Source organism: Maylandia zebra, linkage group LG5 (assembly GCF_041146795.1).
Source record: "Maylandia zebra isolate NMK-2024a linkage group LG5, Mzebra_GT3a, whole genome shotgun sequence".
Lineage (NCBI taxonomy): Eukaryota > Metazoa > Chordata > Actinopteri > Cichliformes > Cichlidae > Maylandia > Maylandia zebra.
Genome location: NC_135171.1, coordinates 22,166,477 through 22,190,528, shown reverse-complemented (window position 1 = coordinate 22,190,528; position 24,052 = coordinate 22,166,477). Strand labels below are relative to the sequence as shown.

Below are 24,052 nucleotides of genomic sequence, written 5' to 3'. Positions count from 1 at the left end.
GGAATGTTGTATAAAGAGCTTGAGTGCTCAGGTAGAGTAGAAAAGCGCTATATAAGAACCAGTCCATTTACCATTGTTTTTCTTGACTGAATGTGGCAAAATGAGTTTGTGTGAATATGGCACAAACATGGGCTAATACGTGGAAAGTTACTGCTTAATGTAACTGGAGTTACAGTTTAGGTAAGTCTGACAGCTCAATAGGTTTTTTGACTAACAACAATGAGGTTTTAATGGCGCAGTAAAAGTTAGTAAAATAATTTTGAACTAACCGGAAGTCCATTTGCGCTCCTTTTCAAGTCCAGTTTGACCCTTTTTATTTATAATTCTGGCATGGGACAGTTTATATATACTAAAGTAGTCCCTTTTATGTCAACTCCTTATCGAACAAACCCCACAGTAAAGTGACAAGAGAAGAAAAGAAATTACAATAATGTAAATGCGCATGTATAACTACGTCAAATCCATCTGCGCTTTTATTGTGAAGGTAAGCAAACGGAAATAAAGGTTACATTGGCGAGAACGTTACAGTTCTGTTCCCCTACCTAAAATCGATAAGTGATTGGCTTACTTGATGGTTAAGATTTTGTGGGTGTAGTGCTGTCGTGTTCACAAAAGGTAAGCACACAGCCATGTCAAGTTGTAAAACGTGTGTGTATGTTTTTTCTCTCCTTATACAAGTGTCGTCGGTGCACATAACGGTAGCTTTGTAACGTTAGTCGTCGTTACAGTGATGTCTTTGTCTAGGCTTTAACCCACCAGGTAACGTTAAGGCTAACCGTTAACTGTAGCTAAGGCTAGCTGCTCCGAGGTGCGTACCTGTCCACGCTGAGTGACAGACACTCAGGTGTGTGGACAGCTGCCGTTCTGCATGCTAGGCTGCTGATGTGTGCACGCTGGACGGCAGCCTGTGCGCAGCTGCTGGGGAGCATTAAGGGAGAGCTGTTAACATTCTTGGCGAGTCAGACCTCCAGACATACCAGCATCATTGCCGCGCACTAAGCGAAATGTCATTCGAGGTGAAAGCAGTGAGCTGCAGCATTTAACAACGTAAAATAAGGTACTTAAAACCTACTAGGAGAGCAGAGGGTTTGTTTATTTTTATTTTATTTTTTAAACACCTTCATTTTCCTAGTTCTCCTCTCCCGAAAGTATATGTTAAATACCTTTAAATTCATCATTTAAGGCTCCAACGTGCCTTTTTGGTCCTCCTTCCACTGTACACAGTGCCAATAGTATATTTTTTATTACAGTTATTGACATTTCTGCGTTAGGCCTATTGTTTGATATCACATATGTATGAGGATCACTGCTGTTTACTCTGTAAATGGGTACAGTTAGTTTAAGAGGCAGACTAAGCTTTCTACTACTACTGCTTTTCTACAGGGATATAGCAGCCAAAAATCTGCATTACATTTACTGAGAGCAGTGGCCAGTGTTCACCTATGGTGCTGCATAAATCCTACTTTGGCTGTTTCACAAAGAGGAATGAATGACAACAATAATACTGATCATTTGGTACTTTGTCATTTTACACATTAGCGTTGGTACAAGAATTAACAGTTGAGCATCCTCACTTTCTGTACATTAAAGAATACTCCTGTATAATGTAAAAATGTCATGTATAATATAAAAGTAAACATAAGAAGACAAAATGTGTGTATTTCAGAATCCACACTTTAAATGGATATGTATGTATTAAATAAAATGTAAGCTATGGGCTATATTGACTTCGGGTACAGTGATGCGGTATTTTAGAGATGGGTTTGGATTCTACAGGCTGGTTTGCATGTTCTGCCTGCAACTGTGTGGGCTTCTTCTGGGTACACAGTCTACACGCAGTCGTTGGTTTTAAATGGGTGTGAATGTCAGTTAGATGATGGGTATCAAGTACACCCTACGTGAACATACACTCACTAACCTCTTTATTACATAAAACTGTCCAAGTCCTTGTTAATATAACTAATATACAATCAGCAAATCACATGGGACTGCAGTTTATTCAATAATGCAAAGATCAAGTAGACGTAATCAGGATGACCAGCTGAAGTTCAAACCGTGCATCAGAATTGGGTGAAAAAAGGTGATTTAATTACTTTGAACATGGTATGTTTGTTGGTGCAAGACTGGCTGTTTCAGAAACTGCTGATCTACTGGGATTTACCCAACCATCTTTAGGGATTTACAGAGAATGATCCGAAAAAGGAAAAATATCCAGTGCGGGCAATTCTCTGGATAAAAATGCCTCGTTGATGCCAGAGGGTAGAGGAGAATAGCTTTGAGCTGATAGGAAGGGAAAGATAACTCAAATAACCACTCATTACAACCAAGGTATGCAGAAGATCATCTCTGAATGCAAATCACGTTGAACCTTGTCAAATCACCATGCCTTATATTCATGGTTAAGCCTGATTGTGGTGTTGTAATGAGGCCGGTGATATTTTCTTGACCCACTTCAACCCCTTCTTAAACTGAGCATCGCCTAAATACCACAACCTACCTGAGTAATGTTTCTGACCATGTCCATCCCTTTATGACCATAGTGCATCCATCTTCTGATGCCTGCTTCTAGCAGGATAATGTGCAATGTCACAAAACCGGTTTCTTGAAAATGACAGTGCACTGAAATGGTCGCCACAGTCACCAGATCTTGATTGAATAAAGGACCTTTGCGATGTGGTAGAACGGCATATTGGTATTATGGATATACAGCCCATAAATCTGCAGCAACTATGTGATGCTATCATGTCAATATGGGCCAAAATCTCAAAGGAATGTTTCCAGCACATTGTTAGATCGACGTCACAAAGAATTATTGTATTTCTGAAGGCAAAAGGGAGGCCAGCCTAGTACTAGCGAGATGTACCTAATAAAGTGCCTGTTGAGTGCATGTGTAAAGGAAAAAATGTGGGTTTGAGGAAGAACTTTGAGTTGGGAATAAGATTAGTAACTACTAACTGAACTACTGTAACTAATACTAATAACTATTGCTGAACCCCCGCGGAGTGACAGTGGATCATTTCAGTGGGAGTCTCTCATGCTCCCCATTCTCATACTCATTTAAGCTTTACTTGCTTAGATTTTTAATCATTTTCATAACTATTACTCATACAGTGTGGTTGTGTGTACAACAAAGGGTTTGCGGAAATTGTTTTCACTGACGTTCTTGATTTTACTGAGACTCCTTTAACTAAATACTTAATTGCTTTTACTATAACGAGAAGTAACATCATTTATTGCTAGTTTTTCAAAGTGAAAGTGTATGCCAGAAATCCAGAATACTTGAGAAACCTGCATTTTCTTTGATTTCTTTGATTTCTTTGTTTATTTTCTGCCCTTTTCATGCCATTTGCAGTACATGTTGCGCTTAAGGATGAGAGGATCTGTCAAGAAGGGGAAGAGACCAGTTCTAAACCTTAAGGCAACTTTATGTTTAATACATGAAATCATCTTAGTGAGATTTTGAGACCACGTTATCTGTAGGTATAGGAAATCACACGTCAAATTGTTATTTTATGTTCATCCCTTTTGACTCCAAGGAAAGTCACAGCAGCACCGCCGTGAACAGCTGGCAAATCTTTTGACTTCATAATATCAGTTTATAATTTTCACGAGTGACAATCTAATCATCTGCTTCTGATACAGTACAACTGAGTATAGCTCTGTTATTTCTGTGCATTATTTCCCAAATGCTGTTACTTAATTGGACTTTGTCTTCTCAGGGGTTCGTCATGGCCTTGAAAAGGAGAAGGGCGACGTCTCCCTCTAGCAGTGTGAGTGGAGGAGATTTTGACGATAGCCAGGCTTCATCGTTAGTGCCTTCATTTGGGAGAAAGAGGAGAAGGACCTCAAACATTCCTACTGTGGATCCTGTAATTTTACAAATTTCAGTTACCATTTCTTAAAAAATGAACTGTGAGAATTATAGTGCCACACTGACCGTAAGTATTTAATGATGAAAAGGGTGTGGGTGTTTTTAAGTGTTTAAATTTTGCCTTACAGATCGCTGTATGCCACGAACTATACAACACAATCAGAGATTACAAGGATGACCAGGGGAGGATGTTGTGTGAGCTCTTCATTAGAGCCCCGAAAAGGAGGTGATGAGAGGGATGAGTGATCATTAGATATACTTACATTATTAAAATCCTATAATAGCAATCCCAAAATGTGAAGTTGAATACAAACATTACAAAAAAAGTCTAATTTTCCTACAGGAATCAGCCAGACTATTACCACGTGGTGTCTCAGCCTATTGACATGATGAAGATCCAGCAAAAATTAAAGATGGAGGAGTACGATGATGTTGAACAACTAACTAGTGACTTTCAACTTTTATTCAACAATGCAAAGACTTATTATAAGGTAACAAATAGATATTTCTACTCTAAATGGTTTAACATATTTGTAAAGGAAGTGTAAGGTCCAGAGTATGAACATAAAATTAATTTGTCTTGCCCTAATGTAGTCGGACAGTCCAGAATACAGAGCAGCCTGCAAACTGTGGGACCTTTACCTGCGCACCAAGAATGAGTTTGTTCAGCGAGGGGAATATGATGAAGATGATGAAGATGGATATGATGCACAAGACAACCCTGGAGGATCTACCGAAGATGAGGTGCATTTTAGGGATACATTGTTATTCTTCAGTATAAGCCATCTACTGGCCAGAATCAGCATTGAATCATCTCTCTGTATTTTGTTAGTAATCAGCAAAGCTAACCCTCAGTTGCATTTTTACTACAGCTCTAGTTAGTGTAGTTTTGATCAAAGCTAAAAATTATGTTAGCCATATTAGCCCTGCAACAACTGGAGTGTCCCATTCTTTGCACTATTCCACACTTGCATATGTATGAAGTATTTCACTGGGTTTTCAGTTTTCCATGGGATTGGCAAACAGAAAAGTTTGATTTGGGCTATTTGAAGTTTATACTCAGGTTATTTGATTTGCTTTACTTACCGTCACAGCTATTTTTAATATTTTACCAGCGCTAAACCCACCAAAAGACCAAAACCAAAAATCTACAAACATGAGGTTGCTGTGTTAAAATATGAGTCACACAAGCAAACTAAGCAATAAATGCAGCAACAGAGTAACAGGTCGTTGCTTTGTTTTCTGACTGCAGCCTACAGTTAAAATGATAATGATCAATTAATGCCATTGTGCTCTTTAAACAGCAAGATTTCTCCAGGGGTTAATTTGTTAATAAAGCTGATCACTTTTATGTGTAGTAATAATGAGAAAATTAATCATGAATTACAAAATTTTTTAATAGAAAGTGTGATTAAATTTTAATGCATTATGTAAACTTTATACCAAGATACTAACACTGATCTTTGCAGAAGAAGTAGCGACCGGATAGGACTTTAAATTTTTCTGAAGATATTGCAGTTGCAGTTCTGTCATGTGAAACATTTAGCTCATCTGTTTTAAGGACTTTTAAACTCAGTCCCAGCAGTAACAGATCTAAAAGCCATCTTTTACTGTGTCAGTAAAGAGAATACGGTCTACAGCTGACATGACTAAAGATGATACTGTATTTTGCTGCTTGACTCATGTAAATACTTGCATATCAGAGTGCACCTACCTGTTTGAAAGAAGTCCTTGAGCAGCTCCTTGATGCTGTGGTGTCGTACACTGAGCCCACTGGTCGCCTTGTCAGCGAGCTGTTCCAGAAGCTTCCCTCCAAAATGGTACGAGAACCTCGAGTATGACTTGTAAAATGAAACATAAAATACGTTTGTTTAGTTTGATTTGCAGTTTGCCCTTTTCATTTAGCAATACCCAGATTATTATGCCATCATTAAGGAACCAATAGATCTGAAAATCATCGCTCAAAAGATTCAGGTACGCTTATATTTTCCTGTTAAATTCTGATTTAGTGTTTTTAAATATTTTCTTAATGAAATGTCCAACCAATACTTTTGCTTTTAGTTGGGCCATTACAGGAGTGTCAATGCCATGGCTAAGGACATAGACTTGTTGGTCAAGAATGCCAAAACCTACAATGAGCCTGGATCACAGGTGTTTAAGGTCAGGGTGCATCTGAAAGCACGATACAGGCTATTGCTGGTGTCCAAGACACTAACTTGTGACTTGCTGTTGTCTTGCAGGATGCAAACACCATTAAAAAGATTTTTGCACAAAAGAAGTCAGAGATAGAACACGGAGAGCCAATCAAGTCCAGCATTCGTATCAGGTACTTAACACCTGGAATAATGTAGAGAGAAGTTGTGTTAACTGTGTGGTTTTGACTCGGCTCTTTAAATTTTTCTGTCTGTCTTTGCAAGGAATAGAAGATCTGCACAGGGAGACCGCCTCTCAGCTATCACCATGGCTCTTCAGTATGAAAGTGATGAGGAAGGCATACTCTCCGGTACATCATCATCTCATTGTTAAACTGTTGGATGTTGATTAAGTTGCTCTTTACGGTGTTGTAACAGAGATTAGCCATTAGCCATTTATCTCCTGTGTTTGACAGGGTCTGTCCACTATGATGAGGGAGAATCAGAGGCAGAGAGTATGACCTCTAACATGGACATGAGTAATCCCATCTTCCAGCTGTATGAAGCTGTGCGCGGTGCCAGGAACAGCCAGGGCCAGCTGATTTCTGAGCCTTTCCTGCAGCTACCGTCCAGGAAAGACTACCCAGACTACTACCACCAGATTAGTCAGCCCATCTGCCTTCATCAGATCAAGTATGACAGAACTGTGTTTTCATAGTGCTGTTTTCATGCTCTTAAACTTGTTTTTTTTTTAATTTTGGCAAAATTATTTGTAGTTCACAATTTAAAGAAATCAAGAAAGAAAACTTCATTTTCTTATATTGGCAAATATCAGCTCGTTTTGTTCCTCATTTGTTCTTCAATGTTTTCATCAATGATTTGTTTTATTTTTTTTTTCACCTGCATCCTGTCTTTTTTATCTTATGTGGGAAAATGTGGCATCAAACACACTCACTGTACAGTTCAGTTTTCCTGTGCCCTCCTTCCCAAATGTGAGAGCCCATAATTCCCCACAGGAACAAGATGAAAAACAACGAGTATGAGAGTGTTGAGCACATCGACTCAGATCTGACATTGATGTTTGAGAATGCCAAGCGCTACAACGTTCCTCACTCTTCCATCTACAAGCGTGCTCTAAAACTTCAGCATATTCAGCAGGTCAGTGCCTGCCTGTTCCTTGTAGTTGTGCGTCTATGTTGGATTTGCTTGGACATTCTCTTTAAAAAAGAGCTCCTTTATGGATTATTAAAGATTACACCTTTCTGCCAGTTTTGTGGTGTTTTGTTTTGTTGTTTTTTTTTGTTAAAGAATTATTGTAACTCCAGATTGTTTTTATCACCTTTCACCTAGATGAAGAGAAAGGAGCTTTTACAGAGAGATGATGATGATGGCGACAGCATGCTCTCCTCTGCCACCTCTGACACCAGTAGCACAAAAAGAAAAAGGTGCACTTTGTCACGTACTTGTTGAATTCTCTAAAGTTGGTCATTTCTTGGGAAAGTGATACCTGTGTGACAGTTCTTTGGTGGTTTCTCTCTGGCTTCTAGTCACAAGAAGAATACGAAGAAAAACAGGATGAAAGCTCTCTTTGCTGCTGTGAATGAGGCGCGAGAAGCTGGCACTGGTCGCAGATTGTGTGACCTCTTCATGGTCAAGCCTTCGAAGAAGGACTATCCCGACTACTACAAAGTCATCCTGGAACCAATGGACCTGAGGACCATAGAGCACAATATCCGCTCAGACAAGTACCTTACCGAAGACTCAATGCTGGAAGATATGAAGCTGATGTTCCGCAATGCGCGACACTACAATGAGGAAGGCTCTCAGGTTTGATGCGCCTCCCTTTTTTTGATACATTTTAGAGATCCCAGTTATTTGTTCTATATTTTCTAAAGTTAAAGAAGCTGATTTGTTTCTTGTTCCTGAAGACAAGTCCTTCTTTCACTATTAGAGTAGATAGTATGACAAAAATTAAAAGCTCAAAGGTCTCCTTTGAGCTTTTAATTATTATCAATCATATACACACACCTATGAGCTTGAAGCTCAGACTTTATTTATTAAGACCAGATATCTTTGATATCATCATCTAAGCCATGCAGTTCTGTCAGCGGAGCCACTTCAAATCTTTTGTTTGCAAGGGGCAGCCAATCAAAGGAAAGTTGGCTTGTTTGACACAGAGATTGAACCTAGAGGGGGTCTACCCTGAACTTCTGTATCTGTAGGTTTACAACGATGCAGACGTCCTAGAGAAGATCATGAAAGACAAGCGCAAAGAGCTTGGCCCAGCAACTGATGATGATGACATGATGTCCCCAAAGTTGAAAATAAGTATGTCACTCAAGTAACATAATCAAACAATATATGCAAGTATGTAAATTTCTTATCTGTCAAGAATTAGAAATGTTCCTACTTCTGTTGCAGGAAAGAACAGCATTACTCTAAAGAAGTCAAAGTATTTAACACCTCTACAGCAGAAACTGCATGAACTGTACGAAGCTGTCAAGAACTACACTGATAAGCGGGGCCGTCGTCTCAGCACGATCTTCCTGCGGTTGCCTTCTCGTGCTGAGCTGCCTGACTATTACATTGCCATCAAGAAACCTGTGGACATGGAGAAGATCAGGAGCCACATGTTGGCTAACAAGTACCAGGATGTAGATGCTCTGGTTGAGGACTTGGTGCTCATGTTCAACAACGCCTGCACTTACAATGAGCCAGAGTCTCTGATTTACCGCGACGCTCTATTGCTGCACAGGGTGCTGTTAGAGACGAGGCGTGACCTGGAGGGAGGAGAGGATGCCCATGTCCCCGATGTGCCTCGCCTCATCCAGGAACTCATTCGCAGCCTCTTTGTTTCTGTGCTCGGCCACCAAGATGATGAGGGACGTTGTTACAGCGATTCACTCGCTGAGATCCCAGCTGTTGATCCCGCTAACCCAGAGAAGCCATCGCTCAATTTTGAGATTATCAGAAATAATGTGGATCGAGGCCATTACAAGAGGTTGGATGTATTTCAGGACCACATGTTTGAAGTGTTGGAGAAGGCCAGAAGACTGAATCGGTAAAGTATTGCTGAACATTGTACACAAAACCAAATCAGTGCTTATTATTAAAAGAAGCAGAAGTTAGTGTTACACCATTTGTTCATTACAGGACAGACTCAGAGATCTTTGAAGATGCTGTGGAGCTGCAGCAGTTCTTCATACGTATCAGAGATGAACTGTGTAAGAATGGAGAGATCTTGATGTCCCCAGCGCTCAGCTATACTTCTAAGCATCTGCATAGTGATGTCGAAAAGGAGAAGAAAGAGAAGCTCCCTAAGGAGTTTGAAGAAGACAAAATTAAGAGAGAAGAGGAGAAAATCGGTATTATGTCAAACATGTCAAACACTTTATGTATTAAAACTAAAAGTCCATAAAAAGTGCTATCATAGACTACCATGCATCTGTGCATATAGCCTTGTTTTGCTGAATATGTGGTGAATTCACAGAAGCAGAGAAGAGGGAGGATCCTGTTGGAGGATCATGGCAGTCGGGCCTACAGCGCACATACAGTCAGGACTGCAGCTTCAAGGACAGTATGTACCATGTGGGCGACTACGTGTACGTGGAGCCTGCGGAGCCTAACCTCCAGCCCCATATAATCTACATTGAGCGTCTTTGGCAAGACAACACTGGTCAGTCTCTTAACACTAACTAAATTGTTTTGTCATTAAAACAAAAAATCATATTGATATTTTCAGGCAGTAAAACTGAGTAAGTTTTTCTACCGCTTATACACACAGGGGAAAAGTGGCTGTATGGCTGCTGGTTCTATAGGCCAAATGAAACATTTCATCTGGCTACAAGGAAATTCCTGGAGAAGGAAGTTTTTAAGAGTGACTATTATAACAAAGCTCCTGTCAGCAAGATTATGGGAAAATGTGTGGTCATGTTTGTGAAGGTAATTCACTGCTTTTTTGTTCTTTTTAGATTAATAATAGGTTTTGTTTTATGGCCATTTTTTGTTTTGTTTATTGTTTTAAATGCGTTTTTCATTGAAGGAATACTTCAAGCTTCATCCTGAAGGCTTCAGAGCGGAGGATGTTTATGTCTGTGAGTCCCGTTACTCTGCCAAGTCCAAGTCCTTCAAAAAGATCAAGATGTGGACGATGCCCTTGAGCTCTGTCCGGTTTGTTCCCAGAGAGGTACCCCTTCCTGTAGTCCGTGTGGCATCCATTTTTGCCCAGAAACAAGAGGAGAAGCCACCAGAGATTGCAGATGAAAGCAAGATTACAAATGGTATAATAGACAAGGTAAATAGCGATTTGACTGCTTCTATAAAAACTGGTAGTGTGCATATAAGTCTCGCTGTCAGCAAAATGATTTGTGTCTGCAGGAAAGGGAAGATGTGCCATTGGATGTGACCAATGGGGAGCCAGGGTGTCAGTACTACGAGCAACTCTGCTACAACAACCTGTGGCTTAAAGTAGCAGACTTCGTTTACATCGCTTCTCATGGACTTGTGCCCCATCGAGTTGGCAGGTAGCGTAGCTGCTCCTGTGAAAGTTGCGTCAGCATTTCTGTTATGACAGACAAAACTTAGTATTATAATATATTATAATACTAATATTTTTGCTTAGTTATAAAGATGTGCTTACAATTCAATTTTGCTTTTTCCAAACTGCCATTTGGAATATGCCTCATGCTTCCCTGCAGTTATAATAATTGAAACTCTATTGTTTGTATGCTGATCATAGTTAATCAAATGCTTAAAAAACAGCGTCTTTTATATTTTTTATTGAACAGGATTGAGAAAATGTGGATGCGCGATGGAGCGGGTTACTTTTTTGGTCCCATCTTTATTCATCCTGAAGAAACAGAGCATGAACCCACAAAGATGTTCTATAAGAAGGAAGTGTTCCTCAGCAACCTGGAGGAGACTTGTCCCATGACCTGCATCATAGGTACCCTAAACAGAACACCGTCAGCTTTGTGTACTACTTTATGATGATAACATTATCAGAAGAATCCTTAAAAGCATTAATCAAATCTGTTCTCATTTCACAGGAAAGTGTGTCGTGTCGTCCTTCAAAGACTATTTGTCATGTCGGCCGACTGAAGTGCCTGAAGAGAACGTTCTGCTCTGTGAGAGCCGCTACATTGAGAGTGAGAAGCAGATGAAGAAATTCAAAGGTCTGAAGCGCTTCTCACTCTCTGGGAAGGTGCTGGAAGATGAAATCTACTATTTTAGGTGAACAGTCTGTAGGCTATGTATGCCTATCATTGTTGGTTGGTGAAAAATCAAGACGTCTCAGCTATTAAGTGTTAAAGAGCTAAGTAATAAATGTTTTATTGGTCCAAACTGTTTTAAAGACTGGCATAGTTTGCATAGAGACAGCTGATCTTTTCATACTGGATGCTTTTCATTTCTGTGTGTGCTTTAATTTTCTACTGCCATCCGTGTATGTATTTGAGTTACTGAAAGGAGAACTTAAATCAATTAACAAGCTTTTCCTAACTGAAGAATTTATTTGGAAAAGAAGAATAAATTACACTGAATGTCTTGTACAGGAAGCTTATAGTACCCCAGAAGGAGCCATCCCCTCTGTTAGATAGGAAAATTGAGGAACTGGAAGCTAAGTTTGCTGACATGACTGATGAAGAGCTAGAGGATCTTGGGGATGATGATGGCGAGCTAGGGGACCAGACTCTTCCACAGATGCAGTCTTCCATGTCTAGTGACATGGATATCATGCCTTACACTCCTCCGCAGGTTAGTATGAAAGTAATTATTTTAAATAATTTTGAGCAATAATAATTGTGCGGTATTTTTACGGATTATTCCCCTTTGATTGGTTACAGTCCACACCAAAGTCCATAAAAGGGCTTTCAAAGAAGGAAGGCTCAAAGAGGAAGATCAACATGAGCGGTTACATACTGTTCAGCAGTGAGATGCGAGCGGTGATAAAAGCTCAGCACCCAGACTTTTCCTTTGGGGAGTTGAGCCGCCTTGTTGGCACAGAGTGGAGGAACCTGGACAGTTCCAGGAAAGCAGAGTATGAAGGTGAGTATTTTTATTTGATATTCCTATTCAGTTGATAGCATAGAGATTGATTGATGGATTGACTGATTGAATCTATCGATCCACTTATTTATGGCTCACGAATTGTGAATGATAAAGTTAACACCTTATACTTATATTTCTTGTGTTTCAGAGCGAGCAGCAAAAGTGGCTGAGCAACAGGAACGTGAGAGGGCCCAGCATCAGACGTCCCCTAGAGCAGGTACCCCAGTAGGGGCACTGATGGGGGTGGTGCCTCCCCCAACCCCCATGGGGATGCTAAATCCCAGCATGACGCCTGTGTCAGGTAACCCCTCATAGATGCAGATGGATCCCCAGTGCACACTACAAGACTGGAATAAGAAGCTTAACTGCTAGAATTACTCACATCTTCAATTTTTTGTTTTCATTTTGCTGTGATTTCCTTTTATATTGCCTCTAACATTATTTCACCTAATTCATAAACTTAAATTGTGCATAACACCCATTATGCATCACCCAGACACATAATAAAAATCGTAGAATCTGCATTTCAATTGGATCATGGAGTGTCCTACACATGAAAGGGTGGTATACACCATTTAAGGGTTTATACGGTAAAATGAATGCTTGGCCATGCTGCACATACACTAAAACGATTTCATGCACATTTCCCATTTGTGTGACCTTTTCCATTCATTTATATATAGTAACATATAACTGCATGCCTGGTAGTGAATGCATGTTTGACTAATGCATGTTGCTGTTTTGTGTTACTACTGTTCCTTCCTAAGAAGGTAGGATGGGTGCATATAGGTCAGCTATGATGCCCCTGCAAGGATATGTTGAAGGCATGGTTAGTATGACTGGCATACCACCACATCACATGGGGGTGCCTGTCTTTCCCCAACATCTCCTGCGCGTTATGCCTGGGTTCCCTGGAATACCATACTTTGGTAAGAGTGCTGTCATAGCCACACCACCTGTCAAGCAGTTGCTTCCTGTCTACCAATCTGACTTGCTGGAGGGGCTACCTGTACCAATAGGCTGAGGTCCTTAAGTTGATGACTAGACAGCTGAGAGCGCATAGTCTCATCAAGGACTTGGGTATTTATGCAGCTCATTACCAACAGACCTGATGGTAATGTGTTAACATAACCTTGATTATGATGCTAATAAATCCACATGTGATCATCTTTTTAACGATTGGCATTTCTGAAATTGCTAAAAACACCGGTTAATTTCTAGTATTGTATTTTTAACATAGTATTTGGAATATAAACCAGTAGCACTTGGCTGGCTCCAGTTTGTCATGGATTAATATCTTCACAGGTATCAATGGAGTAGGTGGACCTGGAGCAGGAAGTGTTCATGGATCTCAGGTAATCAGTTGGGCTCTGAAAAAGAAATCCCTTAAAACTGTATATAAGATTTGTGTCTAGGTATAGTTTGCAACCTTGATGCAGATGTGTGTTTTGGATATAAGCCTGGAAATCATCAGGTCATTGGTTTAAAGTTTACATCAAACAACTTCAATACAGAGTACCTGAAAAACTTCTTTAATGTTTGCACTTTATTTAGCTCCCTCCAAGAAAGTGTACCTTTATACCATTTGCATTTTTACACCTCAGAGTTTGTGGATCCGCTAAATCGTGAACGAGATGACGTAGGAGTTTGGAATTGATACCACAGGTATATCTACTAATAATTTTGGACAAGTTCGAATTCTGGTGACCTTGATCTTAAGGTCAGAGGTCAACCTTTCTGAAAATCTTGTAAATACAATAATTCAAGAAGGAAGTCACCTAGGTTTATCAAATTTATACCATACTTGCATCTACTAGGAGGGGTAGCAGTGGCAGCTGCCAATATTTTATAGCTTTGTATACATGTCAGTACTGATGATGATCAAATGTAATGTGAATGTCCTTTTTATATTTTTTTCCTGCTTGTAAAACCCTTTCAACCTCCACATGTGATATTGGGCTGTATAAAGAAATTGAGTGGAATTGAGCTGAATTATAGTTTGAATCAGAGAAATAATGGAGTTCTTGCATTGTTATGTTTAGATGGGTTTGGTTGGCCCAGGACAGCAGGCTCCACCACCGTACCCTGGTCAGGCTCAGATGGGACAACCTGCACTGCAGCAGCCATCCACCCCAGTGTTTGTGTCCCCGCCTGCCAAAAATCAGCGGGTGCTCCACTCTGAGGCTTACCTGAGATACATCGAGGGCCTTACAGCAGAATCCTCAACTGTTAGCAAGTGGGACCAAGCTCTCTCAGGTTCATTTTATACTTCAATAGTTAGTCATTCAGCCTACATAGAAAGGTAGTTACAGTAGTAGAAATATCTCCACATACTGCGCGTATTTCTTATCCATGAATACCAATATTTTGTTTAATTGTACTTTTTTCATATTCATCTTTGATTTAATGTCTTTGCAATTTCAGTTCAAAAACAAGATGTGCGTTTGACAAAAGAGCAAGAGAGCAGACTGCCGTCCCACTGGCTGAAGAGTAAGGGCGCCCACAAGACAATGGCAGATGCACTTTGGCGACTACGTGACCTAATGCTGCGGGATACCCTGAACATCCGTCAGATGCACAACCTGTAGCATGCTCATACTGCGAGCCTCTGTTCCGAAACCTGTGAGACAGGATGAGGGTTAAGCTCACTAAAAAGTCTTTACTTTGTGTTGTCATAATAAAAAGAAATGTTTGCATTCATACAAGCTGCTTTCTGTGTTGATGCTGTTTTCTGTTTTACAGTTTAAATATGCTGTTCAAAGTGCATTATTGTTAATGACTGTCATTCTGTACTGAAGGATTTCACGCGTTCACAATTAAAATGTGAAGAGTTCAGCACGGCTGCATTCCTTGACTGATTTGGTATTTGTTTATGTCTGAGGACCATGACTTGAGAGGTCTACAGCAGCTGTCTGTATCCATTACATTTCAGTAACACATGCTGCACTCCTGCATTTTACACATTGCTCTGAATCATGTTTTCCTAATGGTCGTGTGGCTGAACTTATTCCAGACCTATTATTAGCCTAGAAAAAATGACTTCCTTTTTTCTATTTCTTCCAGTTGCCTTGCTTGGCCCTACTCTCTTGTATACTTTATCTTCCCTGTTCTACTGTGCGGCCACTTCTTTTTCATTTTCAACATGATTAGGAGGTTTTTTTCTTCCTATTTTACCAAGTGTCACCTCCACACATTGTTGTAGTACCTGTTTAGCCCCATGTGTGCCATTCCACCTCCCCCCTTACCAGTGTGCTGGTACCCAAATAAACTCAGTTACCCTCCCCCCACCCAGTCTTCACAGTAAATCTGGCTGGTTCTTTGAACTAAAGTGATGCACACTTTGACTTAGACAGCCAGAAATAGTATAATTCTGATCATTTATCAGTACTGACACTTGTGAGACTCGTGAGACGTCGGGTCCGCGCTTTGTGTTTACATCTTTGTGCGCAGTCCATTTACCTGCTCTCATTTGCTGTTTTAGTTGTTTGGTGGTTGTTGAAAAAGTTTTGTGAGCTTTAACCTGAGATTCTGACATTTCTGGCAAAATACATTTATATTTAAAAATCAATTCAGGATTTAATGAATCGATATTGTGTTATTCAAGCTAAAATCGATTTGAATCGGAAAATCATTTTTTTAGACCCACCCCTACATTTAATTTTTAGTAGGCACCTTTGAAAACATTCAAGGGCTCCTTACAAACAAATATGTGATATTTAGTTTGCATATTTGGATTATTCCAATGAATGATTAATATATTATGCTAAATCCATACAGATTTTTCAATTTGGATATCATAGAGTTAGTAAACCTCTATTAACATCTGTGAAATGAAATGAAACTGAATTAAAACAAACAAAACATAGATGACATTTTGTACCCTAGGCAACCACCAAGATCCCAGTGCCTACAGACATTGAGTAACACTCAGAAAATATGCTGGTAATTAGATAGTGTTAATAAATATCTTTTACTAAATATGAAAGTTTTTCTACATGTCTTAGCTTATATATGAACAAAATCATTATGAGTGAGAATCTCTTGAATGATGCCACTCAGACATCACTCATACTTGCTCTGTAAGCCGTTCCTGATGAATGGATGGATGGATCTATCTATCTATTTTTTGTCAGCAGATGCGATTTGAAGTGTCTGTGTGGTGCAGCTGGTCTGGTCTGTCTCTAGGCAGTCCAGGCTGCACCCACCTGTAAAAGGTGGAGGCTCACCAGGACATACACAGCTCACAAGCTCCTGGCTCTGTCCACTCCTCTGTAGAAGGGTTTCTCTGAGAGGGGAAGGGCAGTGAGGCACAGCTCCCCGTTCCCCAACACCCCCCACGAGGCCACCACTTCTTAGGGAAACCCTCTGCAGAGGAGTCATGAGAGCCAGGAAGTTGTGAGTTGTGTATGTCTACTCAGGCACCATTCATACCTGCTCTGTAAGCAGTCCCTTTCAGAAGGAGGGGGCACTGAGAGTTTAAAGGCTTTATTTAAAAAAAATGTGTATATAATGTTTATATAATGTCATTGAATATTTTAACTCCACTCGGTCCCAACAGGTGGCCACCCCTTCCTGAGCCTGGTTCTGTCGGAGGTTTCTCCCCGTTAAAAATGAGTTTTTCCTCCCCACTGTTGCCAAGTGCTTGCTCATTGGCGATTTTGTTGTTTGTTTTTTTAAAGCAACCACTGATAAGTTCACTGGCATCAAATTTAGAACTCAGCAAATATGTAAATGGATGATTTGTCATCAAGTGAGGAATCATCCATTTAAAACACATTTGTAAGTCATGTTTAGTTGTATCTAAATATGATTTCTGGGACACTAAGGCCAATCACAGACTAATTTGGCCAATGGGGAAAAAATAAATTTAAAAAATAGAAATTGATGCCTATTTTTGCATATCTTATTTGTGTGGCATAGGGTTATGACCGGTGTGGCGCAATTTACCTGGCAGAAAAGTAACGTGGACCTAATGTTTAACATCGGAATCACTTTTACGGTAGTACAAAGAAATTAGCCACAGTTGCGTTAATAATATGCACATCTACTGCTGTCCCAGGTTTGAATGGTAGTCAAAATGGAGAGATATTTGACAGTTATGAAAAGAAAAACGTGTTGCATCTGAGACAAATGAGGCAAGTGCCGATAATAGCCAAAAAATAAGCCAGGAGAGGCACTGAGCCAGGAGCTCATACTCTCTGGAGCTTTAAATACGGTGTCAAGTATGCTCGATGAGATGAATGCTGCAAATATTAAAGGCTGTCCCTCTCTCCAATGACACAGTTGCAAGGCGCATATGTGATATTTCATGTGACACTGAAGAACAACTCATTGATGCGCTGAAGGACAGACTTTTTGCATTACAAGTAGGCTACAGACAGCAACAAAGACTGTCTGTTAATTGCTTATGTGTGCTTTGTCATGTCAGAGTCTCTGTGTGAGGATTTGCTTTTTTGCAAGTATGTCTCAAGTAGAGTGACAGCTGATGAGCTCTTCAAGCTTCTTGACTGTTATCTTACAGAACATGACCTTCAATCGGACAACTGTGTGAGAATTTGCATGGATGGTGGACAAACTATGGCAGGGAAAAAGAAGGGGTTGCGCGCACTTATCAAAAAAGTCTCACCAAATGCGCAATGGACACGCTGCCTGGTACACAGAGAACCCCTCGCATCGAGGCAGATTAACCCCGAACTCAAGACTGTTTTAAGCAACGTTGTTGCTGTGGTGAATTTCATGAAAACAAGACCCCTCAGCGCACAACAGTTTACCGTACTTTGTGAAGACATTGGAGCTGAGCATGTAGCTGTTTTGTTTCACAGTGAGGCAAGGTGGCTTTAGTGAGGTAAAGTGTTGACATGAGTCTTTGAGCTCAGAGAGGAAATTCTGATGATTTTATAGGAGGAAGGCATGCATGAAGTTGCAAGCCAGTTTAATGATGAAGTCTTTCTGATGAAGCTGGCCTATCTCATCGATATACTTAAAAAGCTTAATGTGTCACAGGCTGGGTCTCCGACCCAGCACTCTGAGTTTTCTTTGTATTTTTTGATATGTTATTAGTTTTTGTGTTATTTCCTATTTTGCCTTTAGTTTAGGCAGTTATTGGTTATTGTTCCTGGGTTTTCTATGTTTTGGGGTTTGGTATTTATTCATCACGTATTAGGTCTGTTAAGTTGTGTTGTCATGTTTAGTTTTAGTATTTCCTGTTTTATTCTGACAATGTCATGTGTTCTCTGTTAATTGTATTTAGCTTTTCTCTCCTGGTCCTGTCATTAGGTTTATGGCTGTCAGCTGTTTCCCCATATGTTTCCACTTCCCCTGATCACCTCATGTCTGTATTTAAGCCTTTTGTTTTCTTCATGCCATTGTCGGGTCGTCTGTTTATTCTGCCCTAGTTCTAGCCTGGTTCTGTTTATTTTGACCTCGGTCTTAGTTATGGTTTTCATCTGTTATTCATCATTAGTCTTAGTCATAGTATTTGCTGGTTATTTTCCATCACAGTCATAGTTTAGGTTTTGGTCTCAGTACCGTTTAGTGTTTTGTTTCTTAGTGTTTTGTCAGTTTACTTTGGTTTCCTGGTTTACTCCTGCCGTCATCTAATAAAGGATCACTTTTCTGCTCAAACTTTCAACTACTCGTCATCATCTGCTTTTGGGTCCTGTTTCCACACACATCGGCGCACCCCGCCGTGACAGAACGACCCGACCAGTATGGACCCAGCGGATGCAGCTCTCGTCGAGTGTCTGGAGGAGACGGCTCGTATCCAAGCGATCCTCGACCGCATCTTTACAGCGCCCGATTTGAAGAGCAAGCTGGTGATGGTTAACGTTGCTGAAGCTATTATGGAGAGGGATCCCCGCCTTCTCCAGCTCCCGGACTCACCTGCCATAGTTGCTGCCTTTACCAGGATAAAGGAGATGCTGCAGGCCCAGGAACTGTCGAGTCAGGAAATGGCTTCCAGCACCCACCAGTCACAACAACCCCACAATCAGTCATCTCCATTGCTGCCTCCGGAACCTGAGTGTGTTCGTGTCGGTTCGCTGAGATTCGCCACAGCGTCACCACCTCTCAGCTCACCAGTTTCCACGCCCTCATCACAGTCTCGCCATACTCCTGCCACGGTCCAGCGCGAGGAAGCGCTGGACACCGTTGATTTAGATCACGACGAGCGTCAGTCGATATACTGCGCTCTATTGGAGGAGCTCCGGTGGAAGCCATGGCTCATTCCGGAGCATGAGCCCTCTTTCCGGGGTTCTCGACTGGCTCTCGGGGGACCTCGGAGTTACCAGGGACTTCCGCCTATTGCACCGCCGTCTTCCACTTTCAAGAAAAAGCGGCGTGCGCGCCATCGACGCTCCACACCACGAACACAAGTGAGTGACTATATCTTGGCTCATGTTTTTTCTCCGGAGATTATTGGAACGGACACTGCCTTTCCGGGTCATGAGCCCGGCTATGATGAGACTGTTTTCACTGGAAATGCTAGCCATCAGGCTCAGCTAAGTTGCTGTGGGACTGCTATCCAGGCCGGTTTGGAGCCGGAGACGGAGGTGCAGCTTGTGCAGCCTATTTCAGTGTCGGCTGGAGGGCCCGGGGAGCCCGTCCGGCCTCACGTCTCGTTTGCTGGAGGTTTGGGAGAACCCAGCCAGCTTCATGCTTCGTCTGCTGGAGGTTCGGGAGAACCCAGCCAGTTTCATGCTTCGTCTGCTGGAGGTTCAGGAGAACCCAGCCAGCTTCATGTTTCGTCTGCTGGAGGGCCCGAGGGGCCCGTCCGGCCACCTTCTGCTTCATCACTTGCGGCTGCCGTATCGCCACCTGCAGGACCACCACCTGCTGCGCTACTGCCTGCTGCTTTTGCGACTAAGCCTGAGGACGACACCTCGCCTAGTTCTGCTATACCTCAGTCTGAGGACTTGTATAAACTCATTCCACCCACTTTAGACTGTGTGTGGCTTCAATTTACACAACCTCCTACCACGTCAGCTGGGGGGCCCGAGGAGCCTGCCCAGCCACCACCTGTGGTTGCAGCGCCACCACCTGCGGCTCCCGTGCCGCCGCCTGCAGGACCACCACCTGCCGCGCTACCGCTTGCTGCTTCTGCGCCTCAACCTGAGGACGACGCCTCACCTGGTTCTGCCACACCTCAGTTTGAGAACTCATACAAACTCATGTCGCCCACTATAGACTGTGTGTGGCTGCAACTTACACAGCCTCCTGCCTCGTCAGCTGGAGGGCCCAAGGAGCCCGTCCAGCCTCCTGCCTCGTCAGCTGGAGGGCCCAAGGAGCCCGTCCAGCCTCCTGCCTCGTCAGCTGGAGGGCCCAAGGAGCCCGTCCAGCCTCCTGCCTCGTCAGCTGGAGGGCCCAAGGAGCCCGTCCAGCCTCCTGCCGCAGCTTCATCATCCTCTCCTGCCGCAGCTTCATCATCCTCTCCTGCCGCAGCTTCATCATCCTCTCCTGCCCCAGCTTCATCATCCTCGCCAGCTTCGGCCTGTGCTTCGCCAGGTCCAGCTTCGGCCTGTGCTTCGCCTGGTCCGGCCTTAGTCTCAGTTGCTGCCTCGCCTGGTCCGGCCCCTGCTGCTGCCTCGCCTGGTCCGGCCTTAGTCTCAGTTGCTGCCTCGCCTGGTCCGGCCCCTGCTGCTGCCTCGCCTGGTCCGGCCCCTGCTGCTGCCTCGCCTGGTCCGGCCTCGGCTTCTGCTTCTGGTTCGTCTGGTCCGGCCTCGGCCTGTGTTTCGCCTGACCCGGCTTCGGCCTCGGCGCCTGTGTCGCTATCGTCAGTTCCAGCCTTGGCTTTTGTTCTTGCTTCGCCTCCGCCTGGTCCAGCTTCGGCCTCAGTTTCTGTGTCAGCCTCGCCTGGTTCTGCGGTTGTGTTGCTATCGCCCAAGCCTCATTTTGCCCCTCGGGATCGCCGGCCGCTTTCCGGGCCGTCTGCTGGACATCATTGCCGTCCGGGTCGGCCCCCTGAACTTTTGATCTCTGGCCTGCTGTGCTCTCGGCCTCCTGGTCGGCCCCCTGAACTTTTGATCTCTGACCTGCTGTGCTCTTGTCCTCTGTTTTGTTTTGCTGTCGACCTCCGGGGCGGCCGCCTGAACCGCTTCGCCATTCGCTCCTGTTCTGCCGGGTTCATGGTCGCCCTCCTGAAGCTGGGTCTCGGACTCTTGTGCCCTTGTTGTTTTTGGCCGGTGTGCTTCTGGTGCTTTGTTTTTGGTTTTGTTTCCACTCATAGGACAGAGCTGTGGACATTCTGCTTCTGTTTGCCATGCCCTATCTCTGTGAGATGGGGTTTTCTGCTGTTGTCTCACTGAAAACAAAGCATAGATCCAAGCTGAACATTAAACATGATTCGAGAGTGGCAGTATCAAGCCTGCAACCACGTTTTGAAAAGCTCTGCAGTGAAAAACAGGCACACTGCAGCTACTAAGAATGAAAAGTATTAAGCTCTTACTAAATTATATTTTTTCATCTCTGTTCGCAGGTTTCTGGATTTCCTTTTTAATAAGACTAAAACTGAACTTTAGTTTTGCGTTCCTGGCAAAGTTCACATTCTGTGCATTCTGTGGTGCAGACTAATGAAGCAGTCTAGTGACAAAAGTCACAAATAGTTGTTTGAAATGAAAGTTGTTCATTTAAAACAAAAATTACTGAAGAATTCATTGTGAATGAGTTTGCTATCTAAATAAAGATGCAACTAGGATTTTCTGTCATTCGTTTGTTTGCATGGGGTGTGAAAACATTTCTTCCTGCCATGTGGGGAATGATGTAAAAAGTTTGAGAACCACTGATCTAAAGTATGACTAAAGTTCAGCCTGATTAATATAAATGTCACTGACGATTACGAATATTTTGGAAAACCAACATTTTTACCACTCAGTTGATGTCTTTCTGTTCAACAGCTCCTTTTCTAGACTTGTAAGAGTTTGATGTAATGTGGGGAGTGCTGGTCCCGACCCTCCAAGACAGTAAGAAGCAAGCAGAGGGAGAAAAACCATAAAATTATTTAAAGCTGATTTAATCCTTAATGGCTGTGCAGCCGTTATAATTTACAACACAGAAGGTCAATGCAGACCTCATACATCCAAATTAGACAATCACATATAATATTAAAAACACCATCAACTACTGTGTCTGAATGTGGTATTGCCACTGTTTAGACCTAAAGAGATATGTGTTTTAAAAAAAGACCACCTAATTTAAATATAATCATTACATCCTTGTCAAAAGCTAACTTCTAATATATAACGTTTCTAATAAGCACAATGACCAAACATATGGCAGTGTTTATAGGCACAAAGGCAACAGCAAAATGTTTCAACTGTGGAATTCAATTATTTGTTTGGAAGGATGAGCTAAATTACTTTATTTTCAACTATAAAGCCAATTTAGACTTTAACCAATTAACAGGCCATTGATCTGATTTATGGCTTTGGACTTTCACAACAAAACTTGTATCGAAACACATTTTTAACAAAACAAATACTATTATTATTATTGTTGTTGTTGTTGGTTAAAATGTAATTAAACAGAAATGTTTGTTGAATGTAAAAACAGTATGCTTCTGTTGCTAAAGAAAGGCTAGATTTGACATTAATAGTGATGTTCAAAAGCACCCACAAAGCATTAAAATAATACAGGAGTTAAGAATATAAAGTTCATATGTTATAAAAGTTCATTGAAAAAAAGCCCCCAGCCCTAACAGCTGCACCTTCCGAAAAGCTTTGTCTGCCCTCTTATCAAGTAGCTGCTGACTTTTCTATTTCAAACAATCAATAGAAAATTTCACGGAAGGATTTTTATATGAGGTTTTTAAAGCTGTGGGGTTAATCTTTAAGTAACATGAGCCGAAGCTAGACTAACACTAGCTAGCAAGCTGTTTATAAACCTGGTGTTAAACTGAAAGAAGGCACAAAACAGTTTGAATAAGAGTAAACATTTACTCAGCAAATCAGTGTATCACGCAAAGAATCACAGCAATGCCAACAATAATCTCTTCAGCTGAAGCTTCTCCAGCTGAACCCAGGTTTGCACAACACATTCCAGAAAAATATGTGGGCGCCATGAACATACAGACTGATCTGTGCGAGGGAGGAGGAAAGCAGTGACATGGCATTTTCAAACCATTTATCCTTCCCACTGGGAAACAAAATTTCCAACTTAGTTTTTCAAATTTAAGACAACTCACATCAGCTTTCTGAATAAAAAGTAGTGGTGACTTACTTAAACAAATTGATAAAAAATCGTGTTCAGTCTACTTCATCTTATGTTTGTGGCCTTAAATTTGTTTTCAAATTTTAAAAATGTAACACATACATTTAATTAGTGCCGGGTTTTGTCACTGGTTTCTATAATCGATTCGATTCCGATTCACAAGGTCCAATTCCATCCTAAAATCCACTCGATTCGATTCAGTTTTGAGTCAGTCAGAAATACTATAATTCTGATTCATTTATCGGTACTGACACTTTGAGATGGGAAACTATATCTTGAAGTATACCAAGAGAGAGAGAGAGAGAGAGAGAGAGAGAGATGTGCAGGAAGTGTGATTTTATCGTGGTGGAAGCAAAACAGCAAAAGTAAGAGGGGATTAATGACGATATTTATCAAATGTGAAGCGTAGTTTTGATCTTCTTTTGCTTCTGATTCAGTGAACTTTTGTTGGAGCATCAGAATGAGGCTTCCAACCCCGACGGCATGTCAGTAGCCTACGTGCCATCGAGTGACAGCCTACATCTCACTGATGTGTCGGGTCCGCGTATTGTGTTTATATCTTTTTGCGGAATCCGTTTACCTGCTCTTATTTGTTGTTTTAGCTGTTTGGTGGTTGTTGGAATTCAGGCATTTCTGGCATAATACATTTATATTTAAAAATAGATTTAGGATTTGATGAATGTATGTTGCGTTATTCAAGCCAAAATGGATTTTTTTTTAAACCCACCCCGACTTCCACCTCAACAGGAACATTGTAAATAACCGTTTAGTGCTGCTACACTTAAACCTAGACAAGGGG

At 41.8% G+C, this 24,052-nt stretch overlaps 1 protein-coding gene across 3 annotated transcripts; it reads left to right on the top strand.

Annotated features, from left to right (window-relative positions):
- Positions 1 to 487: 487 nt before the first annotated feature.
- On the top strand, positions 488 to 14,898 carry LOC101480552 (protein polybromo-1). 3 transcript variants are annotated; one of them, XM_076884006.1, is made up of 30 exons: positions 488 to 615; positions 3,720 to 3,869; positions 4,000 to 4,097; positions 4,215 to 4,362; positions 4,466 to 4,615; positions 5,575 to 5,691; positions 5,777 to 5,845; positions 5,933 to 6,031; positions 6,112 to 6,197; positions 6,289 to 6,374; positions 6,480 to 6,696; positions 7,020 to 7,161; positions 7,354 to 7,448; positions 7,551 to 7,830; positions 8,226 to 8,331; positions 8,425 to 9,064; positions 9,157 to 9,368; positions 9,494 to 9,679; positions 9,788 to 9,945; positions 10,046 to 10,297; positions 10,381 to 10,526; positions 10,791 to 10,948; positions 11,052 to 11,235; positions 11,556 to 11,757; positions 11,847 to 12,048; positions 12,200 to 12,352; positions 12,822 to 12,980; positions 13,357 to 13,406; positions 14,094 to 14,307; positions 14,476 to 14,898. In XM_076884006.1, exons 2-30 carry the CDS (start codon positions 3,729 to 3,731, stop codon positions 14,637 to 14,639), a joined length of 4,914 nt encoding a protein of 1,637 aa, XP_076740121.1. In that variant the 5' UTR covers positions 488 to 615; positions 3,720 to 3,728; the 3' UTR covers positions 14,640 to 14,898. The 3 variants fall into 3 exon arrangements, with proteins under 3 accessions (XP_076740121.1, XP_004544875.2, XP_076740120.1); XM_004544818.3 differs by having other exon boundaries at positions 12,819 to 12,980; XM_076884005.1 differs by lacking the exons at positions 488 to 615; positions 3,720 to 3,869; positions 4,000 to 4,097; ... (5 more) ...; positions 6,112 to 6,197; positions 6,289 to 6,374 and having other exon boundaries at positions 6,584 to 6,696; positions 7,001 to 7,161; positions 12,819 to 12,980.
- The last annotated feature ends 9,154 nt before the right edge of the window (positions 14,899 to 24,052 follow it).

What these genes read in the sequence shown, in the direction of transcription:
- LOC101480552 (XM_004544818.3), top strand. Translation starts at nt 3,729, where the DNA reads ATGGCCTTGAAAAGGAGAAGGGCGACGTCTCCCTCTAGCAGTGTGAGT. An exon ending in CAGGAAAGCAGAGTATGAAG is followed by an intron (nt 12,049 to 12,199) that starts GTGAGTATTTTT and finishes CTTGTGTTTCAG; the next exon opens with AGCGAGCAGCAAAAGTGGCT. An exon ending in CCCTGGAATACCATACTTTG is followed by an intron (nt 12,981 to 13,356) that starts GTAAGAGTGCTG and finishes ATATCTTCACAG; the next exon opens with GTATCAATGGAGTAGGTGGA.